At 39.1% G+C, this 17,823-nt stretch overlaps 1 protein-coding gene across 1 annotated transcript; it reads right to left on the reverse strand.

The window, feature by feature from the left end:
* Positions 1-237: 237 nt before the first annotated feature.
* Positions 238-16,865, reverse strand: wnt3a (wingless-type MMTV integration site family, member 3A). The gene is made up of 5 exons (XM_067606148.1): positions 16,551-16,865; positions 14,827-15,017; positions 9,469-9,710; positions 3,146-3,411; positions 238-3,055 (listed from the first exon to the last, which is right to left on the reverse strand). Exons 2-5 carry the CDS (start codon positions 14,916-14,918, stop codon positions 2,576-2,578), a joined length of 1,080 nt encoding a protein of 359 aa, XP_067462249.1. The 5' UTR covers positions 14,919-15,017; positions 16,551-16,865; the 3' UTR covers positions 238-2,575.
* Between the last annotated feature and the right edge of the window lie 958 nt (positions 16,866-17,823).

Consider the following 17,823-nt stretch of genomic DNA (forward strand, 5'->3'; position numbering starts at 1 on the left):
TAGACACACATTTTAGATGTGTGATATTGGCGCCTGTGTCAAGGGGTCTCCCCTCAGGTCATTCAAAGTTCAGGCCTCCATGCTCAGAGGTTCCTGGACGCTGGCCCCATTCATCCTTCGTAGTTTACCTGTTTCTTGGCATTCACGACTCACAGAAGTCACCGAAATCAGTAAAGTTTCACAACGTCCACACGAAAGTTCATTTGTAAATAATAGAACAACAGTTTGGTTGTTTATGTTGTTTTATTTTGGTGTTACAGAGTTAACATTAAGAAATCTACTACAGGCAGTAGGACAAACGATACCTGTGTGCAGTCAGTGAAAAAACAGAGATGAGGTAAAAAGGCTACAGTGTTACAAGTCACAACACTGTTTAAAAAAAAACAAACAAACGTATTTCTGCAAATATATACTTTTACTTACTAATATGTACATAGCGTAAAATAAATAATTATAAAAAACATCAAATTTTAGAAATCCATAAAAACGCAAAAAAACTAGTCTGTACAAAACTTTGGATTTAAAGAAAGAATTAGAACATAAGCAAATTGTCCACACAAGCAATCAATCACAGATAAAGTGTACGGTAATGAATACAAGATAACAGATCTTGTACTGATAATGGTTGCTGTGTACTTTATTAAAGATGACTTAAAATGTGAAACTGGTTATGGCTGCTCATTAATATTTTCAGTCATGATGAAAAGTAATCATGGGTGGGTGATTTATTTGAACTATACATGCCTGAGACGTAGCATTACATTGGCTGTAAACAATAATTCATCAGCGACTTTAAACATTTTGTTAGTTTTTTTTACGACATCTTGTCTCAGTTTTCAGTAGTTTTTCACTTTCCAAATAAATAAATACTGGTTGTGTCTCATCTTCTTGAATTAAGGGAGAGTAACGTGAATTGTTTTTGCCCTGATGTTTAGCATGACTACAAGGAAACTAAAATAACATATCAAACTCTATTTTGGTCTATTTGGTTAAAATGGAAATTACTGTATGCAAGAATTAGTCAAAACTTCACATTTTTTTCCTCCAAACTATATATAATAGATTTCTTTCACAGAAAGAATCAACACATGCAAAGAATATACATATAACACAGATAGACAAAGACATAAAGAATGTAAGGACTTAAACAAAGACACACAGACACATATTATCTTTACTTAGCAGCATTAAAATAAGGGAAGTATTGATAGTTTCAGTGATGCTGCTTGTTGTTTAGTTTTGGGGAACAAGAAGCCACAGCTGAGAATCATCACATGCACAGGTTTTGGTCATCTTTTTTACTACAGCTGCAAATTATTCTGCATTACACAGAGCTTATATGATACAGCTTAGTTTGCAGTTTGTTTGCCTTTTGTGTTTTTTTCCCCAGGGAATACAGAATTTACTTCTACTTGGTCAAATATCGAAACAAAAGAATAATATATGTGTATAAAAGAAACAAAGATAGTGGGAATATCCCTTTTTATAAATAACAGTTTTTCCCCACACCCAGTCACATGACACATTGCTAATACTGATAAAAACAAGGAGAACATGCTTCATATTTCTCAACGGGACACAAGTGCTGACCTTTAAGATTCATTGGCAGCTCTCTGACCACCGCAGACTTGGATTGGGTTTTCTTTTTCGTGTCTTTGGTTATAACTCTCTGTGTTGTTCAAAGCGTTGTCACTCTTAACAAAAAGCTTCCAGTGTTTTCAGGTGTTTCAGGAAATGTGCACACTGTGTATATTCTTGTTTGGCAGATGTTGGGTGGATGTGGCTCATGTCTACTCTCAGATAAAATTAGTCGTTTAAAGCAGATATTAACTTGTTAGCTTAAGAATTTTGAGAATATGTAAACACATTACAGCGTAATAACTACATTCACTCAGGTGCAAGTGCATTCTTACCCAAACATCAGTAACATATTAACACTATTAAACAAATACTCATTCACACTATGATAATGTTAGTTTTCAGATATACACATACATACTAATAATGTTGAGGAGGAGAATGCATGCTGTTGAGTGTCTGATCCTGTAAATTTCTCATAAATGTTGTCACTTATTGTGGCAAAACAAATTTGTGATGGAATAAGTTATTAAACATGAAAGAATATGTGACATTTTCATTGTTTGCCCCATAGACTTGAAAGCATTGGCAGTGCTGTACTATTCTCAACAAAAGTAACTACTTGGAAGACAGAAAAAAATCACCAATATGGTGTTTGTCGATTAGCCAACAGTTCTCCTTTCTGGTGTCAGTACATGAAAACTTTTTCATCATCACTATAGACATCAACATTGTTGTCCTCATCACCACCGTCACGGTTCATATGGGTGATGCTTTATGATGTCAACATCTACTCAACTGTTCCAGTTGATTAAGGCAGAGACTGGCTCTTTTTAGCATCACAGCACAAAACACAAGGCTGTTGTGTCCGCCGCTGGAGTCAGTGGGACAGGTCAGACAAGTTCACAGTCTCATGTCTTGTAGTTGTAGTTCCTGTATTTGTTCTTGTGCCTACTGGTCTTTAAATTTTGGTGAGAAAGGCGAGAACCTGGCGTCGTTATTTGCAGGTGTGCACGTCATAGACTCTCACACACTCCTGACAGCTGACGTAGCAGCACCAGTGGAAAATACAGTGGCATTTCTCCTTTCTCCTTTCAGTCCGGGTGTTGTGACCTCTGCCGCAGCAGAGGAGGTCGCATCCATCTATGCCATGGGACGTCAGGTTGCAGATACGATCACGGGTGCCAAATGAGCCGGTCTCGGGATTAGGGTCACAGAAATTGGGTGAGCTTTCATAATAAACCAGGTCGCGCTCGGTGGGGGGTTTGAAGTAGTTGTACTTGGGTCTCAGGGTCTCCACCCATCCGCGAGATTCTTTATGCTTCTCCACCACCATCTCAGATGCGCTGTCATACTTATCCTTCATGTAGTCACCGATAACTCGGAAGTCAGGCTGAGACCACCAGCACGTCTTGACCTCGCAGCTGCCCGAGAGCCCATGGCACTTACACTTCAGGAACATGTTGTCGTTGAGGGACTAAGGGAAAAAAAAGAGTTAATCGAACATCTGAAAGTAGAAGTACTGCTCTGACACAATCAGCACAAAGAGCTTTTTAAAAAAACTCACCATTCTGCCTGCCTCATTATTATGGCGGTTCATGGCTGAGCGTGCATCAGGTCTATTCTCCCTCGCATCAGCAAACTCCCGGGACACCATGCTCCCAAACTCCACATCCTCACTGCAGCCACCCCACTTCCATCCCTCACCGGGGGGGCCCTTATGGCGTGTGTCACATCCGCAGATGGTTGCTGAACCCTCGGCACAGGCACGGGTCACCGCAAATGCCACTCCCGCCGAGGCAATAGCATGGACAAATGCTGACTCGCGAGTGGCTGGATGGAGAATTACAGATATGTGTGAGACATAGAGCGCTGGAAAAATACTGGAAGACAATGTCCGACAGAGAAACACCTCTGCAGAAATAAATGACCATGGATTGTCCCATGAGTAATGATTTTACTCATGCTAATGATTTCTTTCTGTAATAAACAAAGAGGTTGCAACATACTATGATGGGGAGTATATCTACTCATTGCTAGAGAATGTAGGTCACTACTTTTTACTGTATATGGATATCCTGTGTTAAGTCTTGCATAATTTCATTGGCAAATATTTCTCAACCCAAACTAACAACAAGATTTCAAACATAGTGGTCAAGTGATTAACTTCACATACTGTAACTGCCATTACTATTGTTAGCTGCATGCGTTTAGGTCGTATCCACCAAGGTGTACCAGTATGTGGGTTCATCCAGCCCAGACATCAATCGTCCTGTCTCTGAATAAGGCCAGCAAGGCCTTTGTCTCTGTCTGACATAGCTAACAGATGACTCAGAGGGATCAGGATCTTCCAAAGAGATGAGAGGAAGAGACGGGCCTGACAGGCCTATAATTAAGAGACTCAATTAAGCTTTTGAAAGGTTTGGAAATGGCCTCACACCGCGGGGACAAGTCATAGACAACACAGAGATAGGTTGTAGTGTCCAGATATCCCAAATGACACTTTATCGTAATAAAAGTGGAAACATTCACTGCTTCATTATTCCATGCTTTACCAGGATTATTACAGTGAGGTTGCCTTAAATATATGTACTTGTATGGTTTTGCACTTTGCACATACAATAAAAGACAGAGAGAAAGATAGAGTAAGAACATAGAAACATGGAATGAATAAGGTGAAGCAGAGTGAAGAGAGGGTCAAAATCAAATGAATTCAATCAATGTCTGCATATGTGTGTGTATGTAAGAAAGAAAGAGGCAGTGCATGTGCATGTTTCTGTCTAAAGAACAAGAACGACAGAGGAAAAGAAAGAAAAGAAAGCAGGGAGGAGTATAAAGCTAAAGGGAGTAGGAGCTCCTCCCTTACAGCAGGTTCCAACCAGTTTGAGGACTAAAGGGCATTAGAAACAATGATGCAAGAGAAAAGGTCTACTGTCATCCTCCACCACCCACTTCACACTACTACTGTATGCACACAAGGTTACCGACATTCACGCTCTCCTTAGTAGAGTCCCTCTTACTCCATCTAACAGTGTAAATGTCATGTATCATTTTTCAATCAACGTAACTGTAAGCTGTAAGATTTTATTGTAAACCACTGCATTAGGTAATTGTGTGCTGTGATTAATTACAATAATTCTCCATGGTCTAAAACTTTTAATGTACTGTATGTGCTTCCTGTTTTGATAAAATTAGTTCCAGGTACTGATAAGGAATTCTGTAATTGAATTTTTTTTCAGCATAGAAATAATATTTAATTAAATTCTGTGTCACTTAACAACTACGATTATTCATGAAAATTGAGAGGAAATGTGGACCCAAAATGGAACCCTGGGGAACACCTTTGGAAAATTGCGACCTTAAGGATGACTGACAATGATGCTGCAGAGCATAAGGGGGTGGAGGGATGAAAATGGAAGAGGAAAAGAGGATTATCTTGACATAAAATGAGCAAAGGAGTAGAATGGGGAATAAATTAAATATGTCCTGACATTTCGTGTGTGAGAGGGGGCTAACCTGGGAAAAAAGATTATTTAAGTAGCTCTATAAGGTTATGGATTTCTAGTGACAGTATCTTAATATCCAAAAAATTTTAGGAAAATGAACTGATTTCGTTGTTTTGATACAACAGGTTGGCTAAATTTACACTTATAAATGATCCTTTTCAAGCAATTATGCTATATTGTCCACAAAGCTGTAAACTCTTACTGACAGTGCAGAAACTTTCACCATTAAGCTGCAAGTTTTTAACTTTGAGTTTATGAAAGCAAAAAAATAAATACATTTTAACAACATGCAGAACACAGATGGTTTATGAGGACAGTGTGAGCCTCTATATCCACCTCAACACCACATTGTTAACCTGGTGCCAATACATATGTTTAATGTGGTGTGTGGTTGAGCCGTTTACGGTTATACTTTTATATACTTCATCAAACGACTACTGATATTACATATGATGCTTGGTGTTTCATACAACATAATATCAACATTTGAGGTCAAATACACCTATAACAGCATTTATTTCACCTGGAAACACCAGCTCTTACATTAGTTCCACTGTGTTTCTTGGTTTTAACACCAATTTATGGTATTTCAGGACACTTTTCCTCTGACAATGCTTCTCCACCAAACTTTGCCAGACCCTGGCAGGCCAAGTGGTCCCTACAACCTGCTGGGGGGTTGAATCCCCTATTGTGCTTCCACTGTCACGCTGTGTTAGTCCCACAATGGGCCCAGATATTTTATATGAAATTTGCCCTGGCCAGTGATTAGTGGGGACCAAGTTAAGTCATAGCAACAGAGAACTATGCATTGGCTGGACCCCGCTTGTCGGCAGACGGGGAAATCCCTATTCAAATGGTTTAATAAAACAATCTAAAGGGCGTGTGAATGGGGAAAAGCACTTTTTCTCCTGCTTAATCTCATGGTTGCGAAGATATTGTGCTCTGAGCAGTGCCCAGCGGGGAGTGGGGCTAAGGTCCCCCCATCAACTCCCTTTACCACACCCCTTCTTTCTTTCTTGCCCAGAGTTAATGATATACTGGTGTGCTAGCTTCCCTCCCCCAGCATGGAGAGACATACGTCTCATGAAAAGCAGAGACCTCTTAGCTCATCCTAAATAGTTACACTTTCTCATCCTCAGGTCATAGGTCGTAACCCACATCCCCTGACCTTTTCCCAGTTAGTTTTAGATGGGACTGAGTGATTTAGGTTAATTTAGTAGGTGGATTTCCTGGTGCACAGAATTTGGGCAGGGCAGAAGTACCTACAAAGAATGAAGGTTAGATAAGTCTGAGCTACAACTGAATGAAACCTTGCAATCCCTTCCACATGCTTTACATATTACATAATAGGAGTTTCCTATAAACCACATTTTAATTTAATGGTTTGAAGTGGGATAGTGACGGCACATGTCTAAACATGTATGGGTGGTAACACCTGTGAAATTGTGACTGTCCACTTTTTGTAGCAAAGTTGCCCTCACTAATTCTATCATATGACTCATAAACTGGGGCCTGATTATACCCATATAGTAGGTAGGTGTTCTGTAAATACCAAGAATGCCGAAACAGCTCTGGGATCGGCTCTGTGGACTAAGAACACCTGCGCAGCTTTCTATTACCTTTCATCACAGGCAGATTCCAGCAGTGCATGTTTTGACACTTTACTTAATGTAAATTAATGAGTGCTGACGCAGACATAGCCTAGAGGTAGGGCTTGTGATTTTGGGTGTGGAGTGAGAGAGAAACATAGTGAGAGGATCAGACCAATGTGTAAGGGAGAGAGAAGGACATGTCAATTTTAAAAGCAGGAATTGTTTTTTAACTGTTTTATCTTGTGGTACGTGTACATGAGGTTGTGTATGCGTGACAGTGTGCACTTAAGATGGATGCTTTTATGTGTGTAGTCATGCCAGGGTATGATCACATGTTTATACATATGTATTAGACAGGAGGTTGTGTCAGTGACTAAAGCATTTCCACAAACGGAAACTGTAAAATGTTTCCCATTCAGTGTTTTATTTTATCTTAATTCACAAAATTGACCTATCTCCATAAAGATGCATGTTTTTATTCTTCTAGTATTATTCTTAATCCACCTCTGTAAAACAAACTTCTACCATCCACAGCAAAGGTGAGAAGTACATGGGCATTAAGGGCTAACTGATAGGAACTAAGCCTCTGAGGCCTATAATGGCGTCTACACTCTTCCTTTCAGCTTTGCCCCAGAAAAGGCAGGAGGAAACCGACACACTACAGTCTGAATCGCAGACAAACAGACACCAGTGAGGACAATGGCCTGGTTGCACAGACAAACACCAGCATCAATCAAATCCAATGAAATGGAAGCCCTCTCCTACTAAGCCCTATCAAAGGCCTGTGAGCCCCTGAGTCACTCTCCTTGGCCTCTGACAAAGGCACTTAATCCAGCCACTTTGACCTCTCACATTATTAAGGGCCTCAGTGACCTTAATCCAATCAAAATGATTTACTAAAGCCCAGTAGCTGCCTCCTCTTTCCAGTCAGTACCCCTGCAATTTAGGCCCGGGAGGGGAGGCACTGGGAGAGATGTGGTGGCATTTTGCACCACAATAGGGTTCGGATTGAGCACCCCTATCGTTAGCCACCTACTTGAGCTCAAGCCTCCTCTATCAACTGGCTCAAGAGTTTATTAAAAGCAATTGCCCCAACTAACCTTCAACACCCCCACCACCCCCCCACCCCACCCCGACACTCCACCCCTATGTTCTGCACTCATTCTCAATTTTGAAGCCATTAACTAATTTCAGACTCATATAGAAGAAGAAGAAGAAGAAAAAAAGTATCCTGAATCACCATATTATAAAAAGCATCTTCTCTTACTAAAGCCATTAAGATCAAATCCAGGCTGCTATATTTTTATTAATGATATTCATGTGTTTAGATTATGTTCTTGTAAACCAAATACAGTATGTAGTTATAGTAGACTGAAAATATGGTGAAAACATGGATTGTTTAATGATTTTTTTTTTGTCAAGTTGTGTATTGTACATTGGGGGATTTCTACAGCCTGAGCCCATGATTAGACCAGAACTGACACACATCTGCAGGTATTAATACATCATCACAGAATCTACTGGGAGAAATGTGTTTCTGAAAAGTCCATGACTCAGTTTAAGTCTTGTGTAAGGCACTTCAGAGGAACATACAGCAGAACAATCACAGGGTATTCCCTCCTAAAGAAAACTCCAACAAGACAGAACTCACTCGACACAATTTAGTACATTATTTCATGCATACAGGCTGTGCGGAGCTTGTGTAGGCTAAAGTCTATTTAAACAAGGATTTGAATGAGCATAATGAATGATGCACACAGGGAGTGCAGCTTTTCTAATGCAAATATAAGACATAGAAGATTTGGAATAGAAGAGTTAATCAGCATAGAAATAAGTCACTTTCATTTTTTCCCCCAGTGGTCTTTTTTTTCAGGTGGTTTGAATATGTTTCATGATAATCGGATGCAGCAGCTGTCAGACGATCTGGAGACAGTTATACACTCACTGCATAAAAAACTAGTCTTACTCTACACATTTAGGAGCAGGTATAACACAGGTACATAATATGGGGCCAGTGGAGTCAGACGGTGTCATCAGAGCTATCAGTAAATAGTACGCTTACTCAAGTACTGTAAGGACATTTAAGTTGCTAATACTTTGAATTATATGACACTTTGTACTTCTACTTTACTGCATTTCAGAGGGTAATGTACTTTTTAACTCACACATTTATATGACAGCTATACTTACTTTTCAGTCTCAGGTTTTACATACAAAACATGTGACCAGTTGACAAAATATTATGCACTGTTATGTATTGAAATATCCAACAATGTATGAAGTAGTTCATATTACATTTACCTTCACCAGCTACAACATTAATATGCAACTCTCATAGTAATAACATTAACTAAAGAATTATACACTTGTTCCAAAGATAATACATTAAACTGGGTCTTACCTGATGAGTCTAGGCCTGATAATTTAGTTTTTCTGCAGAATGTATGTGTTGCTCTCATGTTTGTAATGCTGGTAAGGTAAATTTCTGACTGGTTCTTACTTTAATATTTGAGCTCAGTTTGCCAGTTTTGTTTGACCTTTTAAAAGCCTGTAAAATGTTTATAGCTTTGACTAATGTTTATTATGAATGAGACAAATACATCACGGGAATGATGACTAATTAAAACACCAGGAATTCTGGGGGTGTTAAAAACTGCCCAACTGACTAAGGGCCTGTGGTACACTCACAAGTTGTTTGCATGAAATAACAGTAGCAAATGAATAACCTTATACTCGTATAAAAAACAAAGCACTGCACATCTTGTTAAAGTTCACATGCGTGTTTGCATTACCTTTATCTAACACCGGCCCAAAAATGGCCAGATTGTCATTGACCGTGGTGCAATTCCAGCGTCGGCCTCTGAACTGATGCTGGCACTCCTGGATGCCAATCTTCACCCCTTCCGCTACGCTGGGCATGATTTCCACATAGTTCCGGCAGAAACGCAACTGTTTGGGCACCAGACCTGGGATGCTGCCACAGAGGATGGGTTGAGTGCCCAGTGATGAGTACTGGTGGCCCACTGCTAGTGACCTGCAAAGAGAGAAGTCAGTGTCAGTGTTTTAAAATCAAAACGGCATCTTATCTTCTTGTGTGTTTGTGTCTTTATCTATTGATTTAAAATCACTCAGGTGGGAGACTCATTCCCTTCCCAAGGCACAGTGTAATTTTGTGTCTGTGTTTGTTTGATTGTGTGTATTTGTTTGCTGTATCAGATGCTACCATTAGTTGCGCATCCTTTATCCCTTCAACTACCCTTTCTGCAGACACCTGGCCTTTGTGTGTATTGAAATTGCAGCCCTGCTACCACAGAGGCAAGCAGTGTTTCTGTCTGAGATGAAAGTCCACAATGCATCTAGAGGTCTTCATAGACCTTAAGCTGACAACTTGGAAAACTACACCTTGTTATTAACCGCACACTTAACAGGCCTTCAGCTTAGGCTAATAAGAGTGCAAACCCTACATTGAAACTTCAGAGAGTGTATTAAGTGTAACACAGAAACTCAACCCCCCCTTTTTTCCTTTGAGGAAGGTATTCTGGGATACAACAAGTGCAAACTTGGTTCACTGATTACATCTCTCTGTCTCGCTGCCTTTATTGCTTTCTCTCTGTCTTTCTGTCTTTATTTTCTCTGTCCTCTCAATTAGGTCTGTTAGTAACTAGTAATCATAGAAATGGGATTTCCATTGTGTCATTGTATAGTATGTAATTGAGCCAATTTTAAGAAACATTTTGCAATAGTACAATTGTAAATGACCATTTGTCACTATCTGTCTGTGTTTCCACATCACAGAAAGCATTATTGGTTGGTTATATATGTGTGTATAAGCTGTATATATGAAAGTGGTTGATGGCCTTGGTTTGGGTGTTAAGTTCTGTATCAAATGATATAAATAAATGTTGTAACCATCCTTGTAATGGATACCATTTTTTCTATAAATACATGAACTGCTGACCTGAACTGAGCTTCTGGTGAAACCTACCAAAATCAATATTGTGACTTCTTGACACTAGTATAGAAGAGCCAAATTATTTAATAGCAGAGTTCCTATTATCTTTGGCAAATGCCTTGCAGAGTAGCTACAAAGTAGCTTGTTGGCAATCCAGACAAGTCTTCATTTCACGTCAACTGTCTATTAAAGACTGAACACTGGCAGCAGTAATCTGATGATCCTTCCCTGAGTGATATAGGGCTTGGTAACAGTTACTGTGTCTTTTAGCGCAGAGGCAGAGCCAGAGCAGGTGTGCAGTCTTTCGCTGCTCAGTTTAGCTCACTATCTGTTGACCTGTTCACTGTTGTTCAAGGACTAATCGCTGATCACAACAAGATTACCAAAACTCCTGACACTGGCCTCAGGCTGTTTTCTTTAAAACCTCACAATCCAAAAAAAAAAAAGTCAAATGACCCTTGGCTGACGGCTGATGGCTTTAAACATGTTGACCTTGAATACCTCAATTATGTATTGAAATGTTGAGCTGACAAATAAATTGCATGTTAAAATTTCATTTTCGAGATTACATTTTAATGTTGTCTGTCAGGTGTCAAGGTGTGTTTAAGTCATCAGATGACCCAGTAAGTGAACTATGCTTTTAGTTCCCTCGAGCAAATGGCAGAGCTATGTGTCACGCTGCTTTTTAACAGAATTTCTTGCCTAATTTCTGCAGACTAGACTGCTGTAGTTAATCATAAATGAGACATCCAGTAAGCGAGCAATGGCAAGTTGAAAATGACTCCAGAGGAAATCACATTTGCATCTGCATCTGCAGTTTGTCTGCAACATCCATCAGTAAACATGGGCACTCCTGTTACAAATTGACCTCTATTTGGCCCTTGTCAGTCCATATACCCTGAAGCACATCATTCCCAGCAGAAACCTGAGTCCACATCCCAAACTAGTGCAGACTTTTGGTTTGAAAGAGCAAAAATGCAAAGAAGACCTGTGCTCAACAATTCATCACAGGTTTATCATTGTGAAGTTGCTTGAACAGGGACTGAAGGGAAGTGAAAACAAGTGCTGCAGGCTTGCCTTTTTATAAAGTCTAGTCCCTTGTCAGTCAAGTCTTGAACCTCACAGAAGAAAAAAGGGTGGCACCTCTGAAAGTTTACATGGCATTTTCAGCAAATCCATCTTTAAATTGGAGCTTTGTATTAATAAATGAGCACCAAATGTATCTCAACAGCAGAAAACAATGCATAACAAAGATCTACTTTTGAAAAGTGTTGGATTTTTCATTAGTTCTGCCAGAAGTTTCAAGAGTTTCCTCTTGGCCAGAGTCTGTAATGAGCCTTAGTACTCATCAGGACTACACCTGTGAGCGTCTATTTACATGCATTTGTACCAGCTCATCTTCTTGAACCAACTCACATAAAACCATCATGAGTCAATGTGCTTGGGTTGCTCCACTCACTCCACTGTGAGTCTCTCTGTCTGTCTCAGTGGGGCTGAGTAATCCACGAAACCTCTTCCTGTGTTAGGAAATGGCCCAAGAGAGGAGGCAGGGCATGTTCCACCAGGGATGATTTATGATTTTTTAAGGAGCTATTGAATAAAGAACAGTGTTGTTGGATACCAGCTCTGACAAATATTTACACATAACTTCTGGTATTTTATGTGTTGAGCGCTCTTGATTTCATTCCTTTCTAATTCCTACAGAGAAATCCATTTATGCTCCAGCTGCTCTCTGAAGAAACTGATGGTCAGGATAACAGTGGATTGACCTAAGTTAACAAGGAAATACTGAGCTTGTTCCCTGCTACAAATGAAAAATTTAGTTAAAACTGTTACAAATATATACTTAAGCAAAACATGCATCACATTCAATTTTTTGTCTCAGTACAGACTTTCCCCCTCTCATCTAAGTGTATCCAGCGCAGGTTTAATGCATATTTCAGCAAGCCCAAGCAGGGTACCTTAGAATTACCACTTTACTCGTGGGCCCTGGGGCCTTGGAGCCGACTTTGACATCAAGAGAATATGTTTGGGAAAAGGAATGTGCGGCAAGCTTTCACCTCCAGGTATTTATCTTCTAAGGTGGGGTGGACTAGGGAAGGGGGTGGCGGTGGGGCGGCGGGTGCAGCCAGGCTATGTCATGGCAGGTTGAGAAGAGACAGACATGAACCTGTCTTAGTGCAGATCCCCAGAGACTACTGTGGGACAGAAGGTGAATGTGATGCAGTTCTGATGGCCACTTAAAGCCAAGTTCAGCAGCTGCTGTCAGCAAAACATCATAAGTTGCTTTTCACAGAAGCAACAGCTCCTCAGATAGCTGATGTGCCGTTTGCAAAATGGAGAGACAGTGCAGCAATACTGAGTGCAATTCAAAAGAAACCGCGTTATTTGACTTGGGATGAGTTGCCATGGGACAAAAAAAAAAGAGAACATCAGCAGCCTTGCAAGAAAAAAAAAGTATAGTATTACGTCAAAGAGTCAAGACTCAAAGGTGACTTCATGTGCTACTTCTGCACTCGAAGATTGTTTGTACTGGTAGGAGTGATACAGCAAACTTTGCTACTGTTATGTTTACTTGCCGCTCTTTTGCTTAGTACTTGAGTTGCTGTAGGGTTTCTGTTATGACAGAATGGAAACCTGCCTTCCATTGTGTCATTCATAAATGGCTCCACAAAAAAAGAAACAGAAAAAAAAGGTTTGTATGGAGATTGAAATTCGAGGCCTTTCTTTGCTCCGTTTGCCAAAAACGCAGCGTTGACACACACTGGCATCCAAAAAAAAAAAAAAAGTGTGACACATGCTCATGTAGGATGGTAAAAACAAACACTTCATAGAAAAAATATTCTAAGCATCAAGTGTCTTGGGAAAGCATCCAATGTGACTACATGTGCTGAGATAACCAGGAGTGTGCTGATTTGGGCCAGTTTTTTTCCATCTCTCAGTGCCGAGGGCCCACTGTTATATCAGGATTTCCTTCCAGCTGAGCGTGTAATTAGTTTCTCATCAGTATTACCACCAGGGGACCCATTAAGGGAAGTAGATTAGGGTACACCCAATATCTAACCAACCCAAAATATTGAATGATTTACTTAAAGAATTACGCCATTTGTTTGTTTAGCGCCAAAAAAATACATTTGTGATTGATGAGTGTCTGATGATTGAAGCGCAGACACTGTTAAACCAGACAAGAGCTGCTCCACAGTATGTGACAGTATATTTATCCATAAAATAAAATGTGCATAAATAGTGCTCAGTAACAATATTTGATACTTTATGAATAATTAGGCTACTATACCATTTGTTTACAATTTCATTAGTGCTCACTGCCTCTTGTGTGATTAAAGAGTGAAAGAAAATCCAAGAAAGACATCAGAATATTGTTGGTGTCATTAATGTGAAATGCTGCAGACCTCATGGGAAATGTGATCTGTAATATTTGTGAAGAAAAACTGGTGACAGCATATGCTGCGTCCACTTGTGAAGCTTGTGAAGCCTTCATTTATGTTCAAACTGAGGAAAGAGTCAAATACACCATACAGAAAGTATTGCACTATCAGTATAATCAAGCATCCCTAGTATTAGATTTCATCCTTCTTCTGTGCCACTTTGACCCCCTTCCCATACACACACACACACACACACACACACACACACGCACACACACACACACACACACACACACACACACACACATACACACACACACACACACACACGCGCACACTTGCAAGCATACAAACTTTGCACCTGCTGCACTCTGAATATGAAAATTACTCTATGTCAAACAGCAGTGGTTATAATATAAATGCTGAGGTGTTTAAGGTAAAAATATACATAAAAATAACTTGAAGCCGTCCACAAACAGATGTTTCGTCAGTAAGAGTTGCTGTCTACAAACCTGCTGTGTGCTACAGCTTTTAAAATCAAAAGCGTCATTGACTCACGTGCTTTCTTTCCTCCCTGAATCGTCTGCTTATCAAGCCATCCTTTGCACTTCAGATAATGAACACTCACGTCAAACGTCTCAAAATCAAGCTGGAACAGCTTTTTTTTTCTCTTTTTTTAAACCCTCAGTGCACTTCAATGACACTCTTCTAATTGCAACTAAAACAAATCAAAGCGGATTATCAGCTACTCCTCAGCATGTTTTAAAAATGCGTCGCCATTTGTCAAGGGATATAATGAAAATAAAACTTACCACCAGATGGGATAACTTGCCATGGCATGCGTAAGCCCGCAGAGCAACAGGAAACATCCAAGGTATATCATCCTTAAAGTTTCGCAAAACATCTCCAGCAGAAAGCCTACATGCGCGCTCTTACGCGCACCGAGATTTTAACTGAAGAGCAAAAACCCGAATCTGCACTGATGGATGTTTATTGCTATCCTCTAAAAGAAAAAAAAAAAGAAAGGAAAAAAACTGAGAGACAATCTATCTTTCGCGACTACTCGTGGCAGAACTCGGGAGCCAAATATTAAAAGTTAAACACTGCTTGCTTCTTTAGGACCCAATCAGCAGGTATTGCCAAAGGGGGAATTGTGATGATATGTTCCCTCTGTTCTCTAGTCAGCCAGTTTGAACTCAGACACCAGAATGAACTAATTTTAAGATGTGTTTTAGTGCTCATTGAGAATTGGTCGCATTAGCATGCAGTGTGTGTGTGATATATAATGTAGTTTAAAGGAGAGAGGGAGGGTCTGAGGGGTTTTAAATAGACATCGGAACCCCTGTGGATTGCGTAGCTATAACAACCTGTCCGGATTTCACTCCCTGGCTTGAAGCTTCTAAAATGCAGAAATAAATATGTGTGAATTGCTTGAGACCATTATTAACGTCTCCAGTCCTTTATTTGTGCCTGTTTGCCATGAATGCAAAATTAGACGTTTTTTTTTTCCTACGGACTGATGGATTCACAACGAATTAAATAAAACTAAATCGATCAATTGCTATTAGATTTTTAAAAAGAATTAACAATCTATCGCGTCGTATTTATTTGTGAGATACAAAACTAAAATCTTTGACTCTCTGTTAATACACTTTTAATATAATCTGATGTTGTAGCTACAATGAAAATGCTCTTGTCATCATAAATTAGACGCATCCTGAGCTGCAGGTAAATGCAATATTTACAGCATTAATTAAGGAGGGAAAAGAGTTTTTCCTCAAAGGATTGTTATTATTATTTTTTACCTCACGCACTGTTAAAAACGTGCTCTGTTTACAGCCTGAAGAGCCTAACTGTCTGCACGATAAGCTGCCAGACTGCTTATTCCAACGAAAATATCCGATAAAATTGGCCGCACCACTGAGTTTAAATGGAAGACTGTCTGTCTGTTTCCCTTTCTCAATGTCAAGTGGCTGTTGATGGCTGATCTAATAGGAGGTGGACCGGTCTCTCTATTTACAGGCACTGATGCTTATCCGAAGATTAAAAAAAAAAACTGTCCTATTGTGCAACATCGGTGACTAACAGGGTTGTGGAGAGGGAACAAAAAGTCAATTTCTAAATTTAACACATGCGATTAAATCATTTTTACTTTTCGTTTTTTATGATATAATGAGAATAGCGATTATTTAAAAATGTTGAATAAACATCCTACCAAATAGATGTTTCAGCAAAGCTTTACTGCAGGGAGGGACTGATCATAAATTAAATGTTTACGAGGAGGGAAGAGAAAACTTGCAGAAAAAACTGGTGCATGAAAAAAAAATACCGTTCCAGACTCAGCAGAGACATTTTAGCTTAATTTTAGATTAATAACACAGATAACTCAGTGTTCTCGCATTTAATGAGCCCAAAGTGGACTTTAACCTTTAACATCCGTCTGTAATATTGACATAGAAACGAAATTTTAATCAAAATATCTTGTTTTAACATTTTATTCTCTGTTCGGATCCAACTTTTAAGTTCACTTACTTACCCTGCCAGAACCATTTTAAACGTATCCATCTATTTGGGAGACATTTATTGCCAACGTTAATTAATACAGGATGTGTATATTTCATCATCTTTCACAGTCTTAATGGGTCTAATCTCTAAACTATGGTGAAATGTAGCCATTAATTGGTTGTTGTTTGACCTTCCCTGTTCCTTCCTTCCTATTGTTTACTCGTCTGCAGATGCAATGACTCGTCGTTCAGTCTTATAATAGCCTATTTAGCTATTCAGTCAGACTGCCATTGTTGTCTAATTTCCAAAAAGTGTTCATATGCTTAACTTTAATGACATGCCCGGAGGTACCAAACATGGTGCAGTCGTCCTGCAGCCTTTTTAGGCAGTGAGAAGAAACGATGTTAGTGTCATCTGGTGGACGTTGATGTGCACTACAAGTCTGATTTAAACAATTAATTTTTTCACCTTACTAAATAAATGCAAATAAAGTAAAAAATGAGACTTAAATCTCACTTTCACACCCAGTGGTGGAAAGTAATTGAATACAACTTTGTGGTAACTGTACTTTACTCGTATATTACTATTTTCTGCGACTTATACTTCTTCTCCTTTACATTTCAGAGGGATTTTTTTTTTTTTTTACTAAACTACCTTTTGACAGCTCAAGTTACTTTGCAGATTTCACACAGAAAACAATAACACGGTATAAAGTAGCTAAAACTACATTACCTACAGTAGACCACATGAAGATGCCTCATAATCCATTCATCTAATATATAATGATATAACTCTGACCATTCTGCTGAATTAGGAGTTTTACTTTTGATACTTTCAGTACATTTTGCTGATAACACTTGTGTTCTTTTACTTAAGTAAGGTTTTTAATGCAGGACTTTTATTTGTAATGTAGTATTCTTACATTGTGGTATTACTACTTTACTTTTTATGCACACGACCTGGACACTTCTTTTACCACTGTTCACAGCAACAAGGGTGATGTCATGAATGTTTTTTGATTATTAATAACATTTCGATATACATTTATTCCATTAAAATTAGACTCAACATTCCAGTGATGAAAAAGTTTATTATTGAAGAAACAGTTATAATAACTGTGACAGTAATAGGAAAATAACTAATCGGCACATAAAAGAAGTTGTAAATAAGAACAAATACTACTTTTATAGCACTACTCCAACAACTACTGCTGATACTACCTTTGTTATTACAACATTACAACCACTACTACTGCTACTACCACCACTACTAATAATTTAATAATTCCACAACAATTTAGTGGA

The sequence above is a fragment of the Thunnus thynnus genome, chromosome 12, assembly GCF_963924715.1.
Source record: "Thunnus thynnus chromosome 12, fThuThy2.1, whole genome shotgun sequence".
NCBI classification, from domain to species: Eukaryota; Metazoa; Chordata; class Actinopteri; order Scombriformes; family Scombridae; genus Thunnus; species Thunnus thynnus.

Bases quoted from the DNA above. Each gene is read 5' to 3' on its own strand.
- wnt3a (XM_067606148.1), bottom strand. From the start codon at position 14,918: ATGTTTTGCGAAACTTTAAGGATGATATACCTTGGATGTTTCCTGTTG. The intron at 9,711-14,826 runs GTAAGTTTTATT...CTCTCTTTGCAG, and splicing joins GCAAGTTATCCCATCTGGTG to GTCACTAGCAGTGGGCCACC. The intron at 3,056-3,145 runs GTGAGTTTTTTT...TTTTTCCCTTAG, and splicing joins ATAATGAGGCAGGCAGAATG to TCCCTCAACGACAACATGTT.